We start from the raw sequence: 25,660 nt of genomic DNA, 5'->3' as shown, positions 1-25,660 counted from the left end.
TGCCACACGCTCTCTCACCACCTTATACGAGACACAGACAGTGAATCATGTCCAGTAAACCACAGATGCAAAATATCAATTTCGGTCACTCGTAAATGGCATCAAAGGCACACAACAACATAGGTAGCTACTTGTGACACTGCTGAAGTACAAATCTGAATTGTACAGGTGAAGAAGGTGACAATATGCAGCAGTCACTTGGCTGATGAGTGACAACACCCGAGTTTCCTTCTCGAATCTTTTACTTTCACACTGGTTCATCAGAAGAGAATGGTCTACTGTTTACAAATGCAGGTTTGAATTCTAGCTCCACCGCTAACTGTGTGACCCCAAGCAAGCTACTTAACCCCGTGAACTTTGACTTCATCATCTGGAAGCTGGAAACAGTAACAGTCACTATCTCATAAGGTATTTTTGAAAATTAATAAATACGTATAAATATACTTAGAACATAAAAATCACTCAATAAATGTTAGTTATTACTCTTACTACTGCTACCGACCTATTCACAGAAAAGCTTATGAAGTATGGAATCTTCTCATGTAAAAATTCTCAGTGTTTCAAGATATAAGTTTCAGGTCCTTCTAGAGAATCTTTTATGATTACCTCCATCTGAGGAAGGTGAAGTTCAAAAACATGAAGATGCACAGGTCACACGGCTCAAAGTGGCTGAATCAGAATTTAAATTCATACATGACACTAGTGTGACTCTGACTTGTCATCAGGGTCCGTCCTTCCAAGTCAGGAAGTGCACCTTATTCCCTTCATCATTTCGGTTTCTGGAAAGGGTAAGACGTTAACTCAGTGGTTTTTGAATGGAAGGAAAGCAGAGGGAAAGAAGAGAACAAAGAGAGGAAGAATGAGAAAGCAGGTAGGAGACTCTAATTCCACCACCAGTTAGAAACTAAAACCTCCATGAGAAGTAACAAAAATGACAGCTGAGCTCTTACGAAGTCCCAGGCACTGTGCACACATGGCCTTAACCTTTCTAAGCAATTCCAGAAGGTGCTTATTAGTATCCCCATTTTGTAGATGAGAACACTTAAACAGAAAGCAAGGTGAGATACCTGTCCAGGTACCCAGCAGGAAGTGGCTCCAGGCTGGCTTTACCCACAATGCTGGGAGACCAAAAAAACTGATTAACCCTATTACAGAAAGAACATGGGGGACAACTGAAATATCCCAAATCTGGTCATGTGAATAGTAAGAATAATTTACACAAAACATAAACATCCAAATTATGTGGAAAAGCACACACATGCACACACACACAAACACCTCGTAGGAGACTCAAACGTAAGGAACCATTTTTACGTATTTCTCTCCCCGTTTTCTATTAACTCTAATTATAACGTAGCTAGTACCACTAGCCTTCCCTTGGTGACTAGTAGCAACTCCTGGAGTATAAGCAAAGGAGGCTTTAAAACAAAGCAAAGTGACAAAATGAACAATGTATGCTATAAAAATACCTGGACCATAAATGTTTAAATATCAAGTTACTTTGTCTGGTATTCCTGATGAATACAAAAGCAGCTTACACCTAAATTGCACCTGCGGCATAAACACTATAAACAGGACACAAAGGCAATATCCCATCTCCCATCCGGAAGATTTTCTGACATTCATTCTAATAGGAAACTCCAAATCAATATATCAAGCTGGAAAGCTGTCAAGGCATGAAAGCAAATGTCTTTCTTAAAACACTCTTCAGTCAGGAAATTTCATAGAAGTAACAGCAGGATAGCAGGTTTGGTTGCAGATTTTCAAACCCATCAGGTGATATAAAATACTGCCAGCAAAAATACTGCCTACCAGGCACCACAGAAAATTAAGCTCTGTTTATTATTTCAAGTCAATTGAAATAATTCATTAGCATTTGGGGGACTGCAAGAAAAGGTTTTTTTGTATTACATTAATCTGCCTGGAGTAAATAAGTAGCTAAAATACACACATATACACAGAGTCAAAGCTATAACGACTTGCTTGGCCTTAGAAGAGATATGAGAAAGGCAAGTTTCATAGTGCTCTGGACTCCCCCACCACTGAACACTTAACTGAAAATGTGTTTCAGGGGAGACGGTTCATGATTTAAGACTTTTGAGAAAAAAATGAAAATATTTTTAATAACTCTGATTCATCTTCACAACTTTAAAAAGTTTGAGCTCAAAAATCACAGGAAATACTACTAAATAGAATTTTCCAGTAATTTAACAATCTTCTTAAATATACTTGTTTAAGATGCTACAGGATACGTATAATCATCTAGAAATTATTTCCGAACAATGATATTCAAGGTAACAGTAATACTCCCTGTTCAAATCCAATAAATGTATCTGACAAGCGGAGCTTTAATTTTTAGTACAACTACAGTGGAAACTGACATGAAAACATGCGAATGTCTCTAGTGACTTATATCTCCTAAGATCCATCTGACTCAAAACCCTCTAAAACACAGGACAAAGACACAGAGGAACCTGGAACAGGACCCCATTGTCCAAAGGTACCAGGAGTTAAAAAAAAGAAAAAAAAAGAAGAGGAGGAAGAAGAGGAAGAAGAAGGAGAAGACGAGAACGAAGATGAAGAAGACGAAGAAGAGAGACAATTCTAGTGAAAATTTATCAAAAACCGAAGACAGAAAGAACTTGGCTACACCTCCCCCACTTCCAATTCCAAACATTTCCAGGGTTAAGAATGAAGAAAGAGATTACATGGGAGGCACCAAGCATACTGCCAATAACCAAGCTACCCATTTCATTTAGGGCACTGAGGCCCAGAGTTCAAGGCAACAGGAAGTCTACCACCCACTTGTCAGGTAAGGTTCAGGACATGGTTACACACACTGTCCTCACAGCACAAAGTAGATAATGACACGTGACTGCATATCAGCACGCTTGTTGGGGGGGGGGGGGTATTACCGGACTCGTACACTTAGATAGAAGAACTTGAGCAATGTTAAGATATTGTTAGTAATTAAACTCTAAACAAGAACTTCCTGCCATTCCTTTCAATAAAATAGTATCAACATAATTAAAGAATATTCTGTAGTAAGCATACTACTTCTAAATCTATGCAACTAAAACAAAACACAAAAATAAACTGTACATCAAAACTGATGGAGATCCAAAACTCTTAATCCATAATCCCCCATTTGGTTTTATCCAATAGCTTCGCTGCAGTTGCTGATATTATTTCTTTTAATGGCATAACTAAGAACTTACAAAATAAATTTATGATAAAATGTTGGCTTTATTTTTTCTTTTGGATGTCCACTAAGATTTCCTTTGAAAAACGGGGCAGAGGGTCAGATCTATCGCTAATGGATTAAATGACCAAAGGTACTCTTTAATTCAAAAAAACTACCAAGGAACTACACTAGTGATTCAATGCAAACTAAGTTAATACTAAGTTAATAATGCAACACTAAATAGAAAACTCACCTTGCAAAGGCAGGATCTTTACCCCAAATTCTTCAAGACATCCCAGCGCTTGGATAAGATCTAGCTCCTCCTGAATGGCAGCTGGTCTATCAATTATCAGCTGTAAGCAGCACCTAGGGGAAATAAGATCAGCTTTTTAAAAAAAAAGAAGTAACAAATGTTTGGCTAAGTTGCATTTCTTAGTTGGATGATGAGATCCAACACATATTTATCAGAAACCTCCTACACTCCAGGTATCCTGCTAGATGCTTTCTGTTATCTTATTTAATCCTCATAGCAAGCCTGTGCGATAGGCAAATAGCATTACCTGCTTCCTAAGGAAGCCAAAGCTCAGAGAGGTGTAGTGACCTGTGCAGGGTTGTTCCAATAGTAGGGAATGGTATCACATTACAAAGCAAAATACATTGACTCTGACTTCAACGCTCTTTTACTGCTGACTCCAAAGGTAATAATCATACAGGAAAGGTTTAAAAATGGAGACAGAATTCAGATAATTTCCAGTTATTCTTCTAGGAAAAACAAACATCTCGTTTCAGTGACAACTTCGACTCCCAAAGGAAAAAGGACTAAGCTGAGACATTGCACAAAGGACATTTTCTGATCATAAGGAAGAGTCCGTTGGTAATACAGTGCTGAGATGAATACAGGAGAAAGCGACTCTGCTAAACTAAGAATCTGTGACACCTGTGGAGCATTTTAAGAACATTTTTAAAAATCCAGACAAAGTGTACTTAAGAAATTTTCTCATTAACAAATAAACTTACTTTCTGAAAGCTGGATGTGGAGGACACTGGGGTGCAGGACTAGAAAGAGGCAGAGATCAGGCCAGGAAGGGCTAATGGTGCTAAAACCATGGATCATCTGATGAAGAGCCCTCGGCCCCAGGATGCATCTGTATGACTGAGTGATGGATGTGGGCTTACCTTGCTTGCAAAATTGTAAAATTTAAACGAGATTAGCACTAACATATACTGCTGATTCAAGTTGAACAAGAGACAGAGCCTATGTGTGGTATCTACCCAAATTCTACTATGCTACCTTCGAACCCACGAATTCCCAGTTCTAGCAATGTGTACTGCAGATAGGCTCACACATGCCCACATGCCCACACATAATTAGGGATGTTCACTACATAGTGTTTTTAAAGTACAACAGAATGAATTTTTATCATGAATTAAATTCTAGAAAGTCAAACAACAGAATATTCTACAACCATCAAAAGAAAGAATAGATCAAGCCTCCATGCCCTCATGAAAAAACCTTCAGTATAGATCATAAGTGAAAATAATGAGATCCAGAAAGGTGTGTACAAGTAGTAAGCACTCATGTGTGACTTAAAAAAGAAGAGGGAAACATTTAAGAAAGTATTTTGGAAGGATACACAGGAAAATGATTTAAAAAGATAGCTGAGGGATAAAGTTAGGGGAACGGGAATGAAAAAAGAATTATTGTAAATACATATCCTTTTTTGTATTGCTGAATATTTTTATCTTGTGGATGTATTATTTCCTCAATTCAAAAAATTAGTTCATAATAATTTAACCAGTAAGAACGTATGGCTTATTTTCTATATTAAACGCGACTCTGAACTTTTAAATATATCCAGGCTCACGGATCATCATCAGTCTGGTGTCACTTTATACACATACAACATCTTTTCCAAATTAAGGTGTGTCCTTGTGGGAGAAAAAGGAAAATACTGCAAGTGTCGATTTAAAAATGATCTGTGAGAACACCTGCCAAAAAGATTTAGGTCAAACACAACTCTCAGTTTCAAAAGCTATTCTATTTGATATTTTCATCATCTGAAATAGAAATACAATCCCTTAGGAGAGAAGAAGAAAAAAATTTACTATTTTTAACAACTCTGTCAAGTTCAATAACATGGTTTGAGAAAACATGGTTCTCTTTATAATAAGATATCACTGGGGGGAAAAAGTTTCCTTTAAGGTTTTAGCTGCTAGTCATTTGGGGAAAAAATAAATCTAAATAGCTAACACAATCACTACATCAAAATAAATTCCAAATGGGCCTAAAATTTCAGTGTGAAAATATAGCTACCAAAGTAGTAAAAAAGAATATGAAAAACGATTATAATGGTCTTGAGAATTAAAGCTCTTTCAAAGGATGACACACAAGACAGAAATTATAAAAGAAAATAATCAAAATCTTTATAGAGTTTGAATAGCAATTTGAAAGATAAATCATATATATAAAAATTTGACCACATGGTTAAAACATCTGAGAGAGGAAAGGGCAAATGTCCTTTATGCACAAAAAGCTCATAAGAATCAATAGTAAAGAGGGGCACCTGGGTGAGTCAGTCAGTCAGTCGAGCATCCAACTCTTGGTTTCAGCTCAGGTCATGATCTTAGGCTCATGGGATCAAGCCCTGCATGGGGCTCTGTGCTCAGCAGGGAGTCAGCTTGAAGATTCTCTCCCTCTCTCTCTCTCTCTCTCCCCCACCTCCTTCTTTGCCCCTCCCCCTATGCTCCTGTGCGCACACACACACTCTCTCTCTCAAATAAATCTTTAAAAAAAAGAATCAATAATAAAAAGATCAACATTAAATTTCCAGCACAACAGGCCAAGAGAGAAACTGAATTCACAGTCCAGAAATTTCCACCTGGAAGGGACTTCAGAGCTTTATCATCTAATCAGGTCCCTTGTCCCTAAACAGAGCACAAGTCATGTAAAAGCATATAGCCATTGCCTCAATGTGCTACAAATTCCTAGAACTTGAATTTGCAAGCTAGCTCATGAGTCCTTCCTAATGGAAGCAATGTACAATCTTACGGATAATCAGCAGGAAAGACTGGGAAAGCACGCTGAAGAAAAGGGGTCACAAGAAAGTTGATGAATATTCATAACGTAATTATCTTTCTGTATCCAAGCAGTAAATAACGGTGCCCCACACGGTAGAGTCAATCTGTACTTGTGGCAATATATTTTGTAAAGGAAAGAATAAAACCGACAATGCAGTTTGTGTATTCTGGCTTGTCCCGCCCTCTCACGGAAGAATACAGAATTACTCCACCTGGCCAGATCCATGCAGCTATCGGTGAGGCTGGTAGAAGAATTAAAGTACTCTCTGCTGGCCGCCAAAACCAAGTCAATACTTCTTTCATAACTGACCCTGTACTGGGTTTTCCCTTTATGGGCTACACTGGCGGGCGGATTTACTGCACAGGCGCTGCAGTGCACCATCTGCCCAGCTAAGTGGATATTTTCAAGGCGACTGGAACACAAAAGGCTTTCTGTAAATATCTGGGAAAAAGAAGAAAGCTTAATTAGTTAAAGGGGGAGATTCAGCTCTCAACAAAATGAAGACTCTGATATCCAAATGAAACGAATTAAAAAATATACCCATACTAAAGGTAGCAGCTGCACAACACTGTAAACGCACTAAATGACAATGACGCCCATTGTAAGTGGTTCATTTTACGTTATGTGAATTTCACTTCAATACAACAAATTCATCTTTTAGGAAGAAGAAATAACGTAACAGAACAAACCAATATGAAGCATAATACAACTGACCCTTGAACAACACGGGAGTTAGGAGTGCTGAACTCCCATGCAGTCAAAAATCCCATATAACTTCTGACTCCCCCCAAAACTTACCTACTAATAGTCCACTGTTGACCAGGAGCCTCACAGATAATATGGACAGGCAATTAACACATTATTTTATATTTACTGTATTCTATAACTGTATTCTTACAATAAGGTAAGCTGGAGAAAATATTAAAATCATAAAGAAAATACATTTAATACTGTGCTTACCAAAACAAACTAACCCGAATATAAGTAGACCCACGTGGTTCGCACCCATGCTGTTGTTCAAGGATCAACTGTATCTTAATGTGTTACAAGGAATGTTTGAGTAAAATATCTGAAATTCATACTCACTGAAAAACAGGATTACTTAGACATACTGTCCCATACTCTATAATAGGGCCCACTCTGCTTAAACTATAACAGTTCAATTTTTTTTTAAATCTTTGAATACGTCACACAATTTATAACTGCTTAAAGCATCTGAACTCAGTCTTACAAACAAAACAGCAAAGCTGTAAATGTAACATTGATTTTTTTCCAATCTGCAGACTAAAAACTATTTAAATAAAACAAAAGCCACTGATGGAAGGTATTCATGCAAATATCATTGTATTCTAGGCATCTAACAGCATCAATAAACATAAACATAAATAAACATAAAATAAATAAACATAAAATTTATTGTATAACTGAGAATATTTATTACTTAGTCCAGAAACAAAGAGATCCCTTTAAATCTACACTAATAATGTCAATATGTAATTAGTAATAAGAACTTCTCCAAGAATGTTCACCCCTATTAGGTCTCTGCTGGAGGATAACACAGAAATAGAAGCAAGAGATGAAAAGCAGATTTCATGGGGAATCAAGAATCTTCTTACAATTAAGACTACCCAGTTTTCATAGGATCCCCTTATTTTCACTTCTTTCTAAGCTTCTGGGGAAGGTAGTATTTTTAGACAGGACTTTATTAAGATGACCATGGTAAGGATAAAATTACTAATATCTACAAGGGATCTGCTACAAAATACCTATTGTGACAGAAAGCAAATTACTAATGAGTAAGCCTAATCATTTATACCTGACAGGTGAAAATGGCTTTACTCCAAGTGACCCAGATGACTTAGATATGACAGTTTCTCTATTCCTTTGGTTTATTCAAGTAAGCCATAAAGAGTTAATGCCCAGTATTGAGAAATACAATTCGTTCACTCTAAAATTTAAGTTTTTGCTAAAATGAACAATACAGATTTGTGCTCTACACGCTGTAATGAAACCTTTAACTTTCTCAAAATTGTGCCACCTTTCTCAAATTATTTTCCAAGATAGCAACCCCTAATATAATACAGTAAAACAACAGAGCATAATTTAAAAGTTACTAATATTTAAAATGTAATATTTAAAATATAAGTTTGAAAAAAATGTAAGGTTGCTAAATCCACATTACCTTCCTCTATAACCATTTCAAGCTGTTAGAATATGCTTTCAAATGTTTTCTCAAAGGAAAGAGGCTAATGGCCAGAAGTCATTAAAATATCAAAGCCTAATAAAAAGGTGTTAAAATATAACAAAAACAATTTAATATATCAAGTTGTTAGGAGCTAGTTCAAGTATAATATACATATTGCCAATTTTCCAATCAGAATCACAAACAGGAAAATAGCAAAATAATGCCATTCCAACTTAAAAACAGTACTGCAGACATATAAACGATGGTTAGGCTTTGGAGCCCATGTGAATATAGACTTTCTCCTGGAATCGGAATTTAAGTGTCATGTTAGACACAAAAGGGGAAGCTACTGGCAATTGTATGTACATGGTCTGAGACTATAATCATCAATGTAAACTTCACACTCATTCAAGCATTTAAAAACCCGAAGTTCAAATATAAAACCATTTCTCAATAGTCTCTATTAGCACTCTTTTGTTAAAATCACCTTGAATAAAAATACCAGCCAATTTCACAAAATAGAGACCTATTTTTATAACTCATTTTATCAAGGGGTCACGCTTTGCGATGTCAAAGCACGGCAACACAAGAAATATCCTATACAATTTCATGTTTGGCTTCTTGACAGAAAAACTCAAAATGGAAACCTGCTTTTAAATTATATCTCATTAAAGACAGGTTAGTTGGACCATTTTGCCACCTGAACAAGGAGTAATTTGGTGGTGAGACACATACCTTCCAAAAATAATAATTAAACCCCCCTGGGTTACACCCCTATGTCAATTAGCAGCCATTCCTTAAGTATCCTTTCTGTTCCGGACATCACAATAGTCACTGGGGGATAGGAGGCTGAACATGAATATGATAATGCCTACCTAGGGGCTCACGACCAAAGGGAAAAACCACACATGGAAACCAGTTACTGCATTTGAAAGAAAGCCTATAATAGAGACAAGTTACATGAAAGGACAAAGGCAGGTATCCTGGAGGGCACAATTAGTGAAGTGGGTCCTGCAAATTACCAGCAATTTTCAGATAAAAGAAAGAGGAACAGATCGAGGCTCAGGGAACAATGCAGGTGCAGTCAAGGGACCTGAAGAAGCATGGTGCGTGGAGAGTCAGGGCAGGTCCGGTGGACATAGTGGAGCAGGGGGAACACGCTGTCCCTTGCATGTACAGAGTAGCCCGGGGGAGAGAGTGGACACGGAAGCGCGATCTCTTGTGGCTTTCTATGCCATGCTAAGAAATACGGCTACTTTCTGATGGAACAAGCAGCAAATGTGAAGAAGGGGAGTGTCACGAAAAGGTGTTTTAGAAGAATTCTCTGAATCAGTGTAGATTAGAAATATGGAAGTAGGGCGACATGTTAGGAGGAACTGCAATTTAGCAGAGATAGGACAGATTTGAAAGATCCTTCCCAGCTACATCAATCAAATAGGCGTTAGTGACCACCAAGACCATGGAAGTGAGAGGAGTCCAGGAGGAGTCTGTGTTCTAGTTGAGGATTAACTCGCCTGATAACCGCTGTTGCAATGAACGAAGATGGGGGGACAGGAGGTGAGATACACAAGTGCTCAACTTAGAAAGCACTACTCAATTCGCGGCTATGAGTCAACAGTATTACTTAGAGTGAGGCTTATGATCACGACCTCTGTGTCCAGGAAACATACTGTAACAGCCAAACTTTGCAAATTAAAAACAAGTAACTTCCATGCGTTCCATGTATCGAGTTACCTCATAGCAAGCATCCGAATCCAGGCAGGTGTAAACATTCTGCTGCATAGTTAACATGTCTTGCAGCAACATTCTCCAATGAGACTCACTGACAGGAGGCTGCCTGGTGGGGGCGGGGGGAGAAAAGAAAAGAATTCATGAAATCTCTCCTCAATTGGCCAAAAGTTAAAAAAAATATTGGTATCACCATTCTATATGCCCACACAGCTCCCAAATGATCAATAGGAATAATCTCATTTGAATGTCCAGGAAAACACTTCGATCAGAGGGAAAGTTGAGCGGCTCTGTAACAATGCTAGAGATGCTGTCCGAGCCACCTGGGTCACTGGCCGCCTAGACACAGAACTAGAACAGCATTAAGTGATAATAGCAAAGGTAAACAAGCAGTGAGTTTCCAAGATAAAATAAAGCACAGTAAGATACAGCAGCTGTGATCAAGCAGCAAAAGCACGCAGAGACAGGAGAACTGGTTTCAAATTCATCTTTATCACACTGCAATCCCCACAGCGGATCTTCTTAACTTCGACTACACGTGCAGACCTGGAAGGCAACCAGAGGCCACCCCTGGCATCAGTCGAAAGGCTGGGGACCCCAGTTCATCAGCAGGGCAGCACTAGTGGCTCTTCCCAGTGGGAGTCCCCGCAACAGGCCACAGAGTGACCGACCAAGCGCCGCAGGGGTGATGTTCATCCCACGGGACAGCCAGGTGCCAGAAGACAGAGTCTTATAGGGTAATGGCAAGAGCTGCCCCATCTAACTCAGGAAGGAGTTTCATGCCACACAAGAACCAGCATCTTTTGTAACAATTCCAAAGGCACAGTTCTCGGGGTCTCCTCAAGGACATGCCAGTGACCACACTCAGGAAAGCCCAAAGCATAAAACCCTATCAGGTTTTACAGTTCATTTCCAGTTCCTCCAGGTCAGAAGCAATTTACTAACCAGCGATCAGGTTTACACAACCAATGAGGCATACACAGTCTTGTTGATCAAATAGCCTTTTATGTGGGTATCCAGGGTTACAGAGTTAGAGAATTAATGGTTCAGATTCTCCTGTAGCAGGGAAAGGGTTTTGTTAACAAATTCACTAAGAGACACATATTAGCTACATGATCATGGACACCTAATGTTCCTGAAGTTCCAAGTCCTCACGTAAGGCCCATCTTGGAGAGCAATAAGAAATGGAGGAGATTAATTCTGATAAGAACATCTTGCTTCAATGCCTGTGCTTTAAGTATAAAAACAAGCTCAATTTCCTATACAGTTCTGAATATGTCTCTTAATTTCTCTGAGCTAGATTCCCTTTTTGTACATTGTGAGGATTAACTAAAACTAGAATGTATGAAAAGACACTCCCCCCTTTCTCTGGTATAAAATAATATTCAATAAATGTTAATGAACGAATATGAAAGCTACAAACACATTTCTTTGGTTTCTATAGTTACACACATGATTACTAATATTGTTTAGCAGGAGGGAGAAAGGGCTGTAATTCTGCTTCCCCCAAAACTTCACCTTTGTTGACTATATATGAATTTGGAATCATTATTTATGTTTACCTGCTCCTCTTGATGTTCTACATAATCCTGAATCTCACTGTTTGAAAGGGCAGATTTTACTTTGTTCTGTGCTTGTCAAATACCAACTGGATGTTTCTTTCCCGTGGACCTTCTCCTTTTTTATGCATTAAAAACAGGGCAAATAGACTATTTGCATATCACGGTATTGCTATGGGAAAAGCATGTGTTTGAGATCATTCTTATGAAATTTCTAGTCTTCAGGAACTTCTTCACCTAAAATTTTTAATAAGCATATGCTTCATTTGCTTATAGTATTTTATATTTATTACACAAAACGAATAATTACTTCTATCCTATATGCAATAAAGCATAAGAGAGTACATTTTTTCCCCAGCATACACACAGAAAAAACTGACATATTTTCATGTCTCCAGGATAATCCCTGAAGTGTGTCCATTAGTTAGACCTTGATACGTGAACTCTTTGGGCGAACTTCAAAGAACTGGAGGGCTCTTTCAGATCTGGCTTGCAGGTAAATAAGTTGCAAAATGTTTGATGAAGTGAGTGTCCATCTTGCACCAGCTGGATAAAATCAAACTTAGGCATTGTCTAGCTGAATTCAAATTCTCATAGCCCAGCTGTTCTTCTGGAAGCCATCAACACTGGGACAGATGGTATTAATGTTTTCGCACACATGGCTAGCTGTAAGTACAGGTTCTAATTAAAATAAATTATAAGACATTATTTACAATGGCCTTTTCAGAATACATTCAGTAAATAGGAACCAAGAGTAGAACCTGAAGGCACTATACCAGAGAACTGCAAATGAACAGAGAGATCCCTAAATACAAACATGATGTATTAGTTACAGCCTTGGAACAGAGGTATATTTTCCAGGGAGAAACAGTAGTGCACTCAAGATGGTAAAACTTGATTTGTGCAGATTCAGTGAAATCTGCTATCATTTAGAATATGCATAAGAATATTCCATAGATGCTGAAGGCCAAGCCATGGTAGCATATATGAAATAATTAAGATTTACTTCAAATTAACTAGTTTGAAAAAAGAGGCCACATTCTCTTACATATTCAGAGTAGAACACCATGAGTAGAGATGAACTTCAAAGGCTTCAGAAGTATTTGAGGAACTCAAGAAGACAGGAAATAATTTAGCTGTAACAGCAAGGCTTTCGTGAAGAGAAGGTTCTAGAGTAGAGTCAGCATGATCAGAAATACTGACCACTTGTTTCTAGTTATAAAAAAAATCTTATGACTCGAGTTGCCAAAACCTTTTAAATTATTCATTTAATAATTACTGAGAGAGGGCCATCGATACATACGGTCCCATATTAGATGTATTGGGAACTATAACACTTGCCCTGGAGAAGCGTATGATCTCGAAAGGAACATAAGGCACATACATCAATAACTATAGTACACTGCTGAGAAAGACAGATAGGGAAAGGCAGATACAAATACCAGGGTTTTCTTAGGAAGGAGAGTTCCTTGAGCAAGCCACTACTGGTTGCACTGCATAAGCAGTTTACTACTGTTGACTGGGCTCAGGATTCCCGGAGCCGTGTAGGTGGTGCATGTGTAGCTCTAGTAGGGTTTGGGAAGAAGTAGAGCTATCTCTATTTGCAGATGACATGATACCATATACAGAAAATCCTATGGAATATCCAAAAGAAAAAAAACCTACTGGAACTAATATAGAAGTCCAACAAGGTTGGAAGACACAAGCTCAATATATACCAAAATCAAAAATATATATATCAATATATATTAACATTTCTACAAACTAGGAATGAACAATCCAAAAATGAAATTAAGAAAATAATTCTATTTACAATAAAAAAAATATTAGGAATATTTTAAAGTACACAAATATCCATAGCTTTACCTGTAAAAACCAAAACTCAGAACAACCCAGAAAGTCCAGAAACAGGTGATGAGGTCAACAAAGTGTGATAAATTCATAAAATGGAATACTGCTCAATAAATAAAATGGAATTATTATTTATCAATGATGCGACATGGATGAATGACAAAATAAGTATGCTGAGTTAAGCCAAACACACAAGAAGTGTATGCTGGGTGATGCCATAAAATTATAGAAAATACAAAGTAATATATAGGAATAGAATATAGATCGGTAGTAGTCTGGAGAGGGGATAAGGGGGTGATGAGAAGAAGCAAAAGGGAGGGGAATGTAAAGGGGCAAGAAGAAGGGGGACATATTTTAAGAGGGACATATTTATTACCTCGATTGCAGGACGGTTTCATGAGTACCTACATATATCATCACTTTTCAATTTCTACACTTGAAATGTGGTATTTATTGCTGGTCAGTTTTAACTCAATGAAGTAAATTTTTTAAAAAAGAGCAGTACTTATTTTCAATCATATACGAGTATCAAATAATTTTGTTCATTACTTACTTCCTACCAGTGTGCCTGGTCAACCTAACCATCAGCTTGCGTGCCTCTTCTGAGCTGGACTGAGTGTTCTTAACAAACGAAACTGGTTTCTCAAGTCCATGTTTCTCCAAGAGCTCTGACACACTAAAAGTGAGAGAGGAATTTTTTGAGGTCAAGCTACCAAACAAAAGAAGTCTGAGAGTCTTACACATACAAGTAGCACTTAGGTATTTAGTACTAAAAACAAAAAGTGGCAGGTAGAATGACCCAATTTTACATATTGCATTAATTCTCACCAAAAAAAAAGCTAATAATTATTTATCAAATCTTATTTCCTGTACTTTTATTACAATGTACTTGGAATTAGTAACTCATTTTTTTAAAGTATGACATATCTTTATTTAAAAATATTTTTTATTATTTTCCTCTACTCTAAAAGCATCAAATCAGTAAAACAAGCTAAACCTATCATTTCAATATTCAGCTTTAACTCTGAACAATCCTGAGTAATTTGTTATAGGCAAGGTTGTCAGAAAAGCAATGAACAATTTTAGAGCTGGAGCCACAGAAACATCACAAGGCTTAATCTCCCTCCAGAATCTATTCGATAAAAATACAAAATATGTCACAAATTTTGTCTCCTATGAATCTTCTTGAGATATCACATTCCCTAATCATCAGCATCATACATATATCATGATTGGCCTCATCAAATCTCACATTTTTCAATTAACTACTACTGAGTTTATAGAGCGTGACTGGCTAGAATTCAGTAGCTCGTCATAAAGACAGGTTTCATGAGTCACGTCCCCTGACATCATTATGCTAAAACATTTTTCAACTATTAGTAGCTATGAGGTGGAACAGGAATAAAAAGTTCTTATTTTAAAAGGTCAGTAGTTTAAACTAAACAGGGAAAGACATGGGTATCATCCAGAAACCGACCAGGTGTAACTGTTTCCTTGAGGTAGTAAGAGCAAAATGTGACATCAGTACCATTCATGGTTACACCCAGGAACATACAGTGAAATAAACTGTAAATACACTTAAAGTGTAAACACACTTAAACACACTTAAACTGTGTTTACAGTTTATTTCACTGTATCTTTTTGAGATCACTTTTCTCAGTTTCATTAGGGGAAAAAAAAAGGTAATCACGCAAATTTGCAAGGAATAAATCTATATTGACTTAATCTACTAACCTTTACTCAAGCTATGTTTAACTACTCAGGGACACTGGGGAAAGGAGAGACACAGCCAAACTAAAACAAGCAAAGCTTGAAAAGAAAGAGCTTGATTTATTAAGAATTTTTCAAGAAAATACAAAACTGTATAACTTTCAGAACACAAAGTAACAAGCAGCAAGCAAGGTAGTAATAAATAGAGGAAACAAATGTCCTAAGGAAAGTGCACAATTAGTTCTTCTTTCTACTCCCATACATATATGGCAAAAACACTGTTTCCTTAAATACAACTTGAAACATTTTATACTCAAGTCCCTCAAATTGAATGAATAAAACTTCTAATTAGTAGACTCCAAATTATTACACTTTACTATTCATATCACCACTATAAAGTGATGGTATTACCTATAATTCTATAATTATGTGTTGGAAAATTTTTTGTTATCCCTAAAATTTCATTTTTAATACAGATATTTAAAATTACTCAAGCATCTTCTTATATACATATAAATACTAGTAAACAACATTTGACTTCCTAACTGGCAAATTAAGAATTTCAGGCCCCAAGACAGAAAGTTTAATGCTTCATTTTGACAGTGAAGAATATTACTATAGAGTTACTTGAAGGCTCTAGTGCAGTTTGATCTAATACAGATATCCAATCAAACGTAATATGCCTAAAAACGGAAGTCAGGAGTATAATAAATATAGTTTGCTGACAGACGCAATAACTCTGCAGGAACTAACATTTCTTGTGTACCTACTGCGTAGGAGACGCTTTAAATGGTTAATCTAACATTAATTCCATTATCTCATGAGTTAGATACTATAAATAAGAAAACCCAGGGTTCAAAGATCACACAGCTTGTAATTGGCAATACCTACATTTGGACACAGGTCCATCAGTCTTCAAGGTCCAGGCTCTTATTACTCTACCATAGGCTAGCAGCACATTCATATTAAGAAAATTCATTCCCAAGAGAGTCAAATAGAAAGTCAAACTGCAAACGACCACTAGACATATGAAAAGTAACGCTTCTTGGACAGATCTCCTCCATTAGCACAAAGCCAACACACTAACGTTTTTCTCACCTGAGAATTTGTTCCAGTTGGTCCACCATGTCATGAAGAGCATTTGTTACCTCTGTTTTATGACTAAAAAATTAAGAGAAAAAAATTAAAATTAAGTTTTAGTAGTAGCTTTTTATATAAAATACAATACTCAAGTGAAAAAAAGAAATGATGTTTCCCTTATAGTTAATATACAACAATATTACACTGCCAGACAAAATTTTGGTCTTATTTCCTGAATGCCTTCAGCATCTTTCATGACTTAAGAGATTAAGATAAAAAATACTGGACTAGAAGATTATCTATTACTGATTAGTGTGATATGGACAACTATTTCCTGAAGAACTTTTAGTTCAATCTTCCAAAAGGCAACAAAGCAGTATAAATCAATTTTAGGTCTTTTTTTTTTTTTTTTTAAAGAAGAGTTAAAGGGTAAAATCACCATCTGGTTCTGTTCTTTTAACCAATAAAACAGATTAGGAGGCATGGCCCTGCATACTGGCTTGCTCCTAGGCCTGTCTATATCTCTTACCCCCTAAGGAGTTTCCGTTAGGATTCTATATACTCAGAAGACTTCTTCCATAACATCATTCCCTCTGCATCCACTCCAATATTAAGGAACCAAAAAGAAGCACAGCCATTATCTAGATAATTCCTATAAGGTGGTGGAGATCAAAAGTAAGCCCCTTATGAGGAAGCGTGTGGGCAGGCAACTAGGAGAAACATTATCATGGCAAAGGATCATATACTAAATGAAAATGTGGCCAGTAGAGTAGATGTAGGACGGCACAACACATGTACAAGTGAACGCGGGGATCTGTCACAAAGGTGAGACACTGCTATAAAAGTCCCCTTCCATCCCATACAGTTCTGTGCCCCAACTATGGAGGGAACGCTCTCAGCGGAGAACCACCGCACCTGATGCTCTCCGGTGCCTTCCAGCCAATGATGCAACTGAACCCCAGCAAGATCTCAGGGTTTTATTAGTAAGATAACCAATAAAAATCTTTGGACTTAGAAAATTAAAAGTGTCCTAACTTGAACACACACACACACACACACACAAACACACTCATTATTTTTAAAAGTATCAATCTTTTCTGGTCTAAATCTGTTGGGCAATTACTCATACAAAGATTATACTATCTTTTCAAACCAAGTTTTAGGCCTTGAACTAGAGTGTTAAGTTAGGGTGTGTTCCATTTAAAGTCCTTCACAAGGTCACTTGTCACAGCTACCTTCTATTAACATACTGTAGTATTGTTTTAATTATATTTTGTAGCTCTACAATAAACATTTGTCACTGATTTTCAAGAATACAGGGTTTTCCTTTGTGAATTGACATCCATAAACATAATTACTAAAGTTTTTTTTTTCAGCCAGATGGAATATGCTGCCTACATAAGATGCACAACGTTTAGTTAGGTTAAATAAGTGTTCATTTCCTAAATGGTGAAAAAACATAACAATTTACCATTTGGTAAATAACCATGTAACCACTAAAAATGAACAACTAACCACAGGCAGAATAAAACTGATGAACCTAGGCTAATTTAAAATTACAAGTAACTTAGAAAATCATAAATATGAAATATAATCATTAAGAAATAAATGGAAACCAAGACAGTATCAATCTACTTTTTTGTATTTACCAAAAAAAATCTGTTAGATCAAAAATCATTAATCTGAAACCAAGAAGAAGAGGCATTTCTTAGCCTACACACTCTCTAAAAAACACACTAATTCTGTAATTATAATGCTTACATAAAAAAATGGTTTTTTTTTTATCAATTCCATTGATACTTCATGGTAGACAAATTACTGCCTAAAAATTAACAGATTAGCTCTAGTTGATATTTATGCTAGTTTGATTTTACTGAAAAACAAAGTCTAATACACGTTAGACTTAATACAGACATAATAAATTTACACATGTTACTTGGGAGTCAATGAGCTTGACTAGTTGGTTTAAGGAAAACAAAGAGGCACAAAGCTGAAAACAGACCATCAAGTTTCCCAGTAAGGCCATTTAAGGAAGAAACCCCACTACTTCTGCTCTCTGACACAGATATTATTAAGTGAAGGCTCTGCATCTCTTGTCACCCTCTAGGGAGAGCAATTTGACTACTAACACCCTGATAGCCACTGGGTTGACGTTTTAAATGATGGGTAATGACATTTTGCTATAAAATCTGTTCATACAATCCCTTTACCAACCTTTTGCTGCCTACTGACAGTCCACGGCTCTCAGAGAGACCCAGGGCTCCCAGAGGCACACCTGCTGTTCCTGCTGCTCTTCACTAAGGACTTGAGACAGTCTATGGTCATATCTGTATAGGTCTGGGTAATAAGCACATGCTGAGGCCCTCTGTGATTTACCTCTCCCTACATGAAATTCCCTAAACCTAGACTGAGGTAGGGAAGGACGGATTAAGCACTACTACAATCTCCATTTAGCTTTACCACTGACAAGTCTAACTGCTTGGATCCCTTCTTCGTGGTCAGTACTGAGACCCCCGATGAGGCAATGAATGATCACGATCTATAAACTACCCCACATTTCTATACCGTAATAGAATCTAAGACTACCTTAGGCAAAAAAATCAAACTGAAACAGAGGACAAGCTAGATGCTCACGTACAAGACAATTCCTACAATGAAAAGGCTTTATCTTGTCACAAGGCTTCCGCTCAGCTTTTTAGGGTCTTAGATATCAATTAATGGTCAAGAATCACTCAACATGGAGGAAAGTCCCTAACAGTAAAGGCAGATAAACAAACAGGTTGTGAAAAATGAGAGACCCTGGTGAGAGAGTGGGTAGTGCAGGGAGTAGAGGAAGAGGCAGGTGTGCATCTTTGCAACAAGACTAGGATACTATCTTATTTTAAAAGTTCCTAGAATTTAAATAAGAAAGTCAAGGGGTGCCTGGGTGGTACAGTAGTTAAAGCGTCTGCCTTCGGCTCAGGGCGTGATCCCGGCGTTCTGGGATCGAGCCCCACATCAGGCTCTTCCTCTAGGAGCCTGCTTCTTCCTCTCCCGCTCCCCCTGCTTGTGTTCCCTCTCTCGCTGGCTGTCTCTCTCTGTCAAATAAATAAATAAAATCTTTAAAAAATAAAATAAAATAAAATAAATAAGAAAGTCAAAATAAATTTTAAAATTTGAAAGATGGATGAAAAGATAAAACTGAAGAAACTCCCAGATCATTTAACAAAGCATCAAAAAACAGGAAAAAGAATAAAAAGGGCAGTAAATAAAGAAGAAAGAAAGAAAGAAAGAAAGAAAGAAAGAAAGAAAGAAAGAAAGAAAGAAAGAAAACAAATAAAATTACCAAGGAAACTTATCAAGGAAAGAATATAAGAAAATTTCCCAAAGCTCTAAAGGGCAGGTGTTTCCAGATTGGAACAGACTAAATGATCAACACAACAAATTTAGAGTCACAATAAAACACATCCTTATGATATTTCAGAACATTAGAGATGAAGAGAAGGTACTGCAATATCCAAAAAGGAAGGGAAGCCATCTATAAAGTAGTGATTTACAATGCTACAGGACTACTCGACAGTCCTCGGAGGAGAGGACAAGACTGATGCCTTCAAAACTCACAAGGAAAAGATGATTATAAACCTAGAACTGCATACATAGCCAAGGTTTCTATCAAGCTTAAGGGGGCAACTGTGGTATCTTTCTGACATGAGGCAGGCTCAAAATAAAAATGCCTCCATGTAATCTTTGATAGGAAGCTATTAAGATTGTGTTCTATCAAAATGAGAGAATAAGCGAAGGAAGGAGAAAAGAAATTCCAGAAATGCAATATGTAGCCCAAGAGAGAGGCAAACCAAAGTCGCAGAATGGCAGTTGTGCAGAATATGGGACACCTGATCCACACTGAAGCAAGAGAAAAGACAATTCCAAGAAGGATGTTCCAAAAGGTAGAAAGGGAGAGAAAATGGGAAAAAGGGAAGGAACTGAGATATGTCTGACCACAGAAAAATGTTACCTATTTCCATTAGAAGAGAAAAGGAAATAGATGAAAACAAATAAAACAACAAAAAAGGAAAAGGTGATTTCTAGAAAAAGGAAAAAAAAATCCAGGAAAAACAAGAAGTTGCATACAAAGGAAATATAATGATACCCAGCTCTGTAGAAATAATATTTACATAACATAATGATGAAAATACTACCTAACTACACTGAAAAAATGGTAGAAGTCGGTATGGGGGATGGGTAGACTTCCACAAAAGGAAGTCGATAGTCATGTAAAACTGCAGTCACAACGTGAGCTGTCTTGGAGGAGGCAGGCAAAGACCAGAAGAAAAACATCCTTAATGTAAGTGTTTCCTGTGAGGACACAGGTATTCAAGCATGGGGAAGGTGGGGTAGCAAACAGCTATTTATCAATTACAAGTTTTTCAATTCCCTAGCTTTCATTTTGTGCATACATTACTTTATAGTTAAAAATTAGGAGAGGATTATGTCTCTTTGAACTCCTTGATTTCATTTTTTTAATTTTTTTTTAATTAAGTCATCTCTACATCCAATGTAGGGCTCAAACTCACGACCCTGAGATTAAGAGTCACATGCTCTCCTGACTGAGCCAGCCAGGTGCCCCAGACTCCTTGATGTTAGATCAGCACCTCCACGACACAGACTTTTCAAAGTGAAAAGACCAGCTGACTTGCAGAGAGTCTCACACTTTGCATTTGACTGTTTCCTTCATGGTGTGATTTAACTTGTTCCCCTATTCTCTGCATTCCCTGTAAACCTGAAGTTCGGCCCAAAGGACTGATTAGATTAAGAATGAACAACTTTACTTAATATTGGCATCTCGCCAGGAGGCACGTAACACCAGGCTGATCGTGATAGTGCATTTGGTAGCATGATTAAAGGTGATGGCAGTCAGACTTCTATTTTACAAAGCTAAATTTCCCCTTCACAATGACAAAAAAATAAATGAAGTAGCTGTGGTGATACTTTGGTACCATGCAAATATCCTTCACCCATCAATCTTTCACCTGATTGCAGAACCACTAGTGACTGCATGAAACAATTATTTCACGGTGGGGTGCAAAATTGGTGATTTCTATCATTCATTTCACAAAAAAATAAAAATTTCCTTAGGAGGAAAAGAGAGAGGGAGCAGCATTAGTCACAGTAGCCAAGATTGACTAGAAACAACCTAAGTGCCCATCCGACAGATGTACGAAGCACGAAAATGTGCCAGTTACATATACACAATAGAATACGATTCAGTCATTAAAAAAAAAGAAGGAAATCCTGCCATTTATGACAACATGGACAGACTTCGAGGGCGTTATACTAACTGAAAGAAGTCAAAGAAAGACAAATACCGTATGATGATCTCACTTATATGTGGAATCTTAAAAAACTCAAAACAACAACAACAATAAACTCATAGAAAAAGGCTGGATTTGTGGTTACCTGAGGTGGGAGTGGGAGGCGTGGGAACTGGATAAAGGTGGTCAAAAGGTATAAACTTCCAGGTCTACGATAAGTAAGTACAGGGAACACAATGCATTGTGATGACTTACAATGTACAACATGTTCCAATCAAGGAACAATGTGGGAAACTGACTGAAAACGACCCAAACACTGCTATATATTATATTCGAAAGTTGTTATGAGAGTAAAAGATCTCATCACGAGGTAAAAAACTTTTCTTTTTTTTGTATCTGTATGAGACGATGGATGTTAACTAAACTGACTATGGTCATTTCACGATGTATGTTGTTAATACGACGAACGCCTCAAACTTATAATTAACATACAGCACTGTATATCTCAATAAAACTGAAAGAAAAAGTAAAATAAAATTATGTATATTCATACACTACTTAAACACGATTATTATAGCCAAGGGCCACAAACAAATAATTCACAGAATACCACGAGCCCATCAATATGAGAAATGCTTAATTAGAAACACAATTTCAAACAGAGACATCACTGTCTACCCACTAAAAACAAAGTATTTTTTGTTGTGGTGGTGGTGATATTTTTGTTTTTTAATGGATAATTTATCAAGGATGACAAAATTATAGTGACTGCTCACATACTGCTAGAAAAACAAGTTTATCTCTAGGCAACAGGTTTGCAGATGATTCCATTTTCTTCTCTGTATATTTTTTATATTCCCAAAATGCTGTCTAATGAACACTTGGGGAGGCAACATTTTCATTTTAGCTGTTAGGATGAAAAGACAATAAGGCTGGAACGCTGTAGGTTCTTACCCGTATCCTCTTTGTGGAAGACACTCTAATATGTCATAGCAAAGAGACAGCTGGTCACTTCGTTCACAGCTGTAGATGCACTCTAGAGCTACTGCCATCAGTTCGTCCTGATCAGGAATAATTTTTTGCTGCAGCTAGAGAAAATAAAGCATGCTGTACTAAACGTCAGTAGATTTACAGTCAGTTTTTCCATAGCCCAGTGCAACTGTCAATAGAATATTAAATAGTGCAATTAATCAGCTGCAAAAACAAATCTTGCTTTTTCTTTAGCTTACAGACTTTTGGGGTCTTTAATAATTCTAAATGAAATCACATTTTAATTACAGAATGAGCTAGAAAAGATAATTTGTACCCATAAGCTTTGCATCTGCTAAAAACAGATTCTTCAATTTATGACCCATTCAGGATAAAGTAGTAGATAGATGAAACACAGTGAATTAAAAAGGCAATTCATTAGAAACATTTCTAACCCTAAAGCCAAATTTTATGTGTTTCAATTATAAAAATATATAAAATTCCTTAACTAATATTCAGAGATGTTCGAACCTACTATTTTTCAGTATGCATTATATATTAGTCATGTAACTAAACAGTACTGACATTCTATTCAGAAGAAGTCACATTGCAATGCAGTAATACTGATATCACAAAACACACTCTGATGCAGGAAGCCGGCTACTACTGTCACTGTCTCCACAGGATACATGCTTCCTACCGCAAACCAGACTCTCTTTCTTATTTTCTGGGATATAAAATTACTGTATTTGTCCCTTCTTTTTCTCATCTCTACTTCTCATCTTACTGGATATTACATCTTCCTAAATATCATTGTTGTGAGGATTAAATTAATACATGAAGAATACTTCCATTATTACCAAAGGCTCCAAAATGGAAAGTTGAAACTATATTCTTAGAGCCCTATTTAATGACAAAATAAGTTTAAAGTAATTTCCATAATAAAGAGCTAGTGGTTTTCAACATTTTAGTAGAAACTCACAAAACAGGTAAGTGCTGGAGAGAAGCTGCCAAACAAAGGCATCTTCTCAGTAGAAAAATCACATCAATAGATGGGAAGAAGAAACATTCAAGTTACAAAGAAGTGAAGTTTCCTGAAGTAGTAGGGTTAAAGGAGATAGATACATTTCTTCAAGGTGTTAAGAAAGAAACATATTGTTAATTTGACATCGACATCTGACAGAGTTATCCAAGGTTGCACAGTGGCAGACTGGTGAAACAAACAGAGCACAATAAAAGTAATTCTTATTAAAAGTTAATTAAAATCGCTAACGTTTTCTAATTTCTTATTGTGTGCCAGGTACTATTTCTATGTGCTTCACATGCATTCATTCATAATTCCTCAAACCATCCTGTACGGTTAATACTGGTCCTATCTCAGTTTTCCAAAGAGGGGACGCTGGGCCAATGACAAGAAACGTTACTTGCTCAAGGCACAGAGCTGGTCCTGGTCAGCCCAGGAGTCTAATGCAGGCAGCCGGCTCTAGAGCCCATACCAAGCGACACAGGCTCTCCTGGTCCTGCAGGAAAACTTCACAACCAGGAAGAATGGGAGAGATGGAGGAAAACTACAGTCATAAACAACTCACACAGGAAAAGGAAAAAAAAACAAACCAGTTTCAGTTGTAAGGAATAAATTGGAAAACCAACTGAAACAGAAGCCAAACTCCATGACTGTTTCCTTTATTTCCCTGCTTCCTGTCTTTCCCTCCCTGTAACATTCAAGTATCACTTGGAAGTTAAATGTTCTAGAATCCACAATTGATCACATATGTTCAAAATCTTCTGTTGAAAACCCTTAGTAGCCCTACAATGTGAGGCTTTTCCTTCCACTCAAGTTCCTTCATGACCTGGTGCCAACTCACCCTTCCCGTCCTTTGAACCACTATGCATATTTTAGTTCACGCAAATTAAATTACTTGCTTTATGTAAACATAATATTAGACTTTTGTCTCCTTGTCTTATTCTATTCCTACATGGAACTTCTCAAAAAACGTAGTCTTGCCCTATCTAAAATCTCCCTGATAATGCTGCTTTATCTCTATTTGACTCTGACTTCAACTGGGCTTTCCCAGATTTCTAGTCTCTTCCATAAGCTCCATAAATGCTGGTCCAATGAGCACATCCTCATACTACTCTCACACATAGATCCTTTTCCCTCACTGTATTCCTATGGCTTCTTTTTGTTCTCTTCCTGTGCCATTTAGCGTATCTTTCTTAATACAATCTATTATGGATATAAGTCGTAATACTCAAACTTTTAAGACACGTTCTATTCTTGCTCTGTTCAACTCCCTACAAGATGTCTAACTTCATAAAGTATAAGACACACTTCCTCTTATTTCCATCATTCCCATCCTAATATTTCACTGGTAACATAAACCATCATTTGCCCCATCTCAAGCTGATATAAGAGAGCCCCTCTAAAATTTTCTAGAAGTCAGTAAGTCTTCCCTACTATGGGCAGCAGATTATTTTCCATACTGCATCGCAAGGTGAGATGTCAGAAAGTTATAATTTGGGGAGAGTTAAGATGGCGGAGGAGTAGGGGACCACTTTTTCAGCTGGTCCCCTGAGTAGAGTTGGACAGGTACCAGACCAGCCTGACATCCACGGAATCAGCATGAGACGCAGAAAGATACATCTGGATCTCTACAAATGAACATCTCCAGCGCTGAGTATTGAGGTACGAAGCAGGGAGCCATGAAACCGCACACGGATATCAGAAGATAAACGGAAGGTGGAGGGAGCCACCGCGTTTGGGCGCCGGGAAGCGGTAGCCACTGGCACGGGGGAGCAGGCGGACTCGCGGGGGGCACCTGCGAGAGAGCAGACTGAGACCATGAGCCAGAGAACGCGCGCCACCAGACTGAAACGGAGCTCCGGTGCGCTCACTGGAACCAAACTGAGACCGGGAGCTCCAGGAGCGCGCGGGGCAGCTGGTGGTGTTAGAAACACAAAGGACAGAGACGCGCCAGGCCTGGAAGTGAGGGCTGGGACACCGGGTGTGGGGTGCACAAACCG

The 25,660-nt window shown here is 37.5% G+C and overlaps 1 protein-coding gene across 2 annotated transcripts in view; it reads right to left on the bottom strand.

Moving 5' to 3' along the window:
* The window catches only part of NBAS (NBAS subunit of NRZ tethering complex), a 341,603-nt gene that overhangs the window by 165,436 nt on the left and 150,507 nt on the right, over nucleotides 1–25,660 (bottom strand). For both annotated transcript variants that reach the window (XM_044390391.3, XM_026519115.4), the window contains 6 exons: nucleotides 22,622–22,755; nucleotides 16,395–16,457; nucleotides 14,140–14,262; nucleotides 10,183–10,285; nucleotides 6,475–6,704; nucleotides 3,438–3,550 (listed from right to left, as the gene is read on the bottom strand). In XM_044390391.3, coding sequence (XP_044246326.3) covers nucleotides 3,438–3,550; nucleotides 6,475–6,704; nucleotides 10,183–10,285; nucleotides 14,140–14,262; nucleotides 16,395–16,457; nucleotides 22,622–22,755 — 766 coding nt within the window. The remainder of the gene's footprint in view (nucleotides 1–3,437; nucleotides 3,551–6,474; nucleotides 6,705–10,182; nucleotides 10,286–14,139; nucleotides 14,263–16,394; nucleotides 16,458–22,621; nucleotides 22,756–25,660) is intronic.

This window comes from Ursus arctos, unplaced genomic scaffold (assembly GCF_023065955.2).
Source record: "Ursus arctos isolate Adak ecotype North America unplaced genomic scaffold, UrsArc2.0 scaffold_8, whole genome shotgun sequence".
Classification (NCBI taxonomy): Eukaryota; Metazoa; Chordata; class Mammalia; order Carnivora; family Ursidae; genus Ursus; species Ursus arctos.
This window is presented reverse-complemented; position numbering and strand designations above follow the sequence as displayed.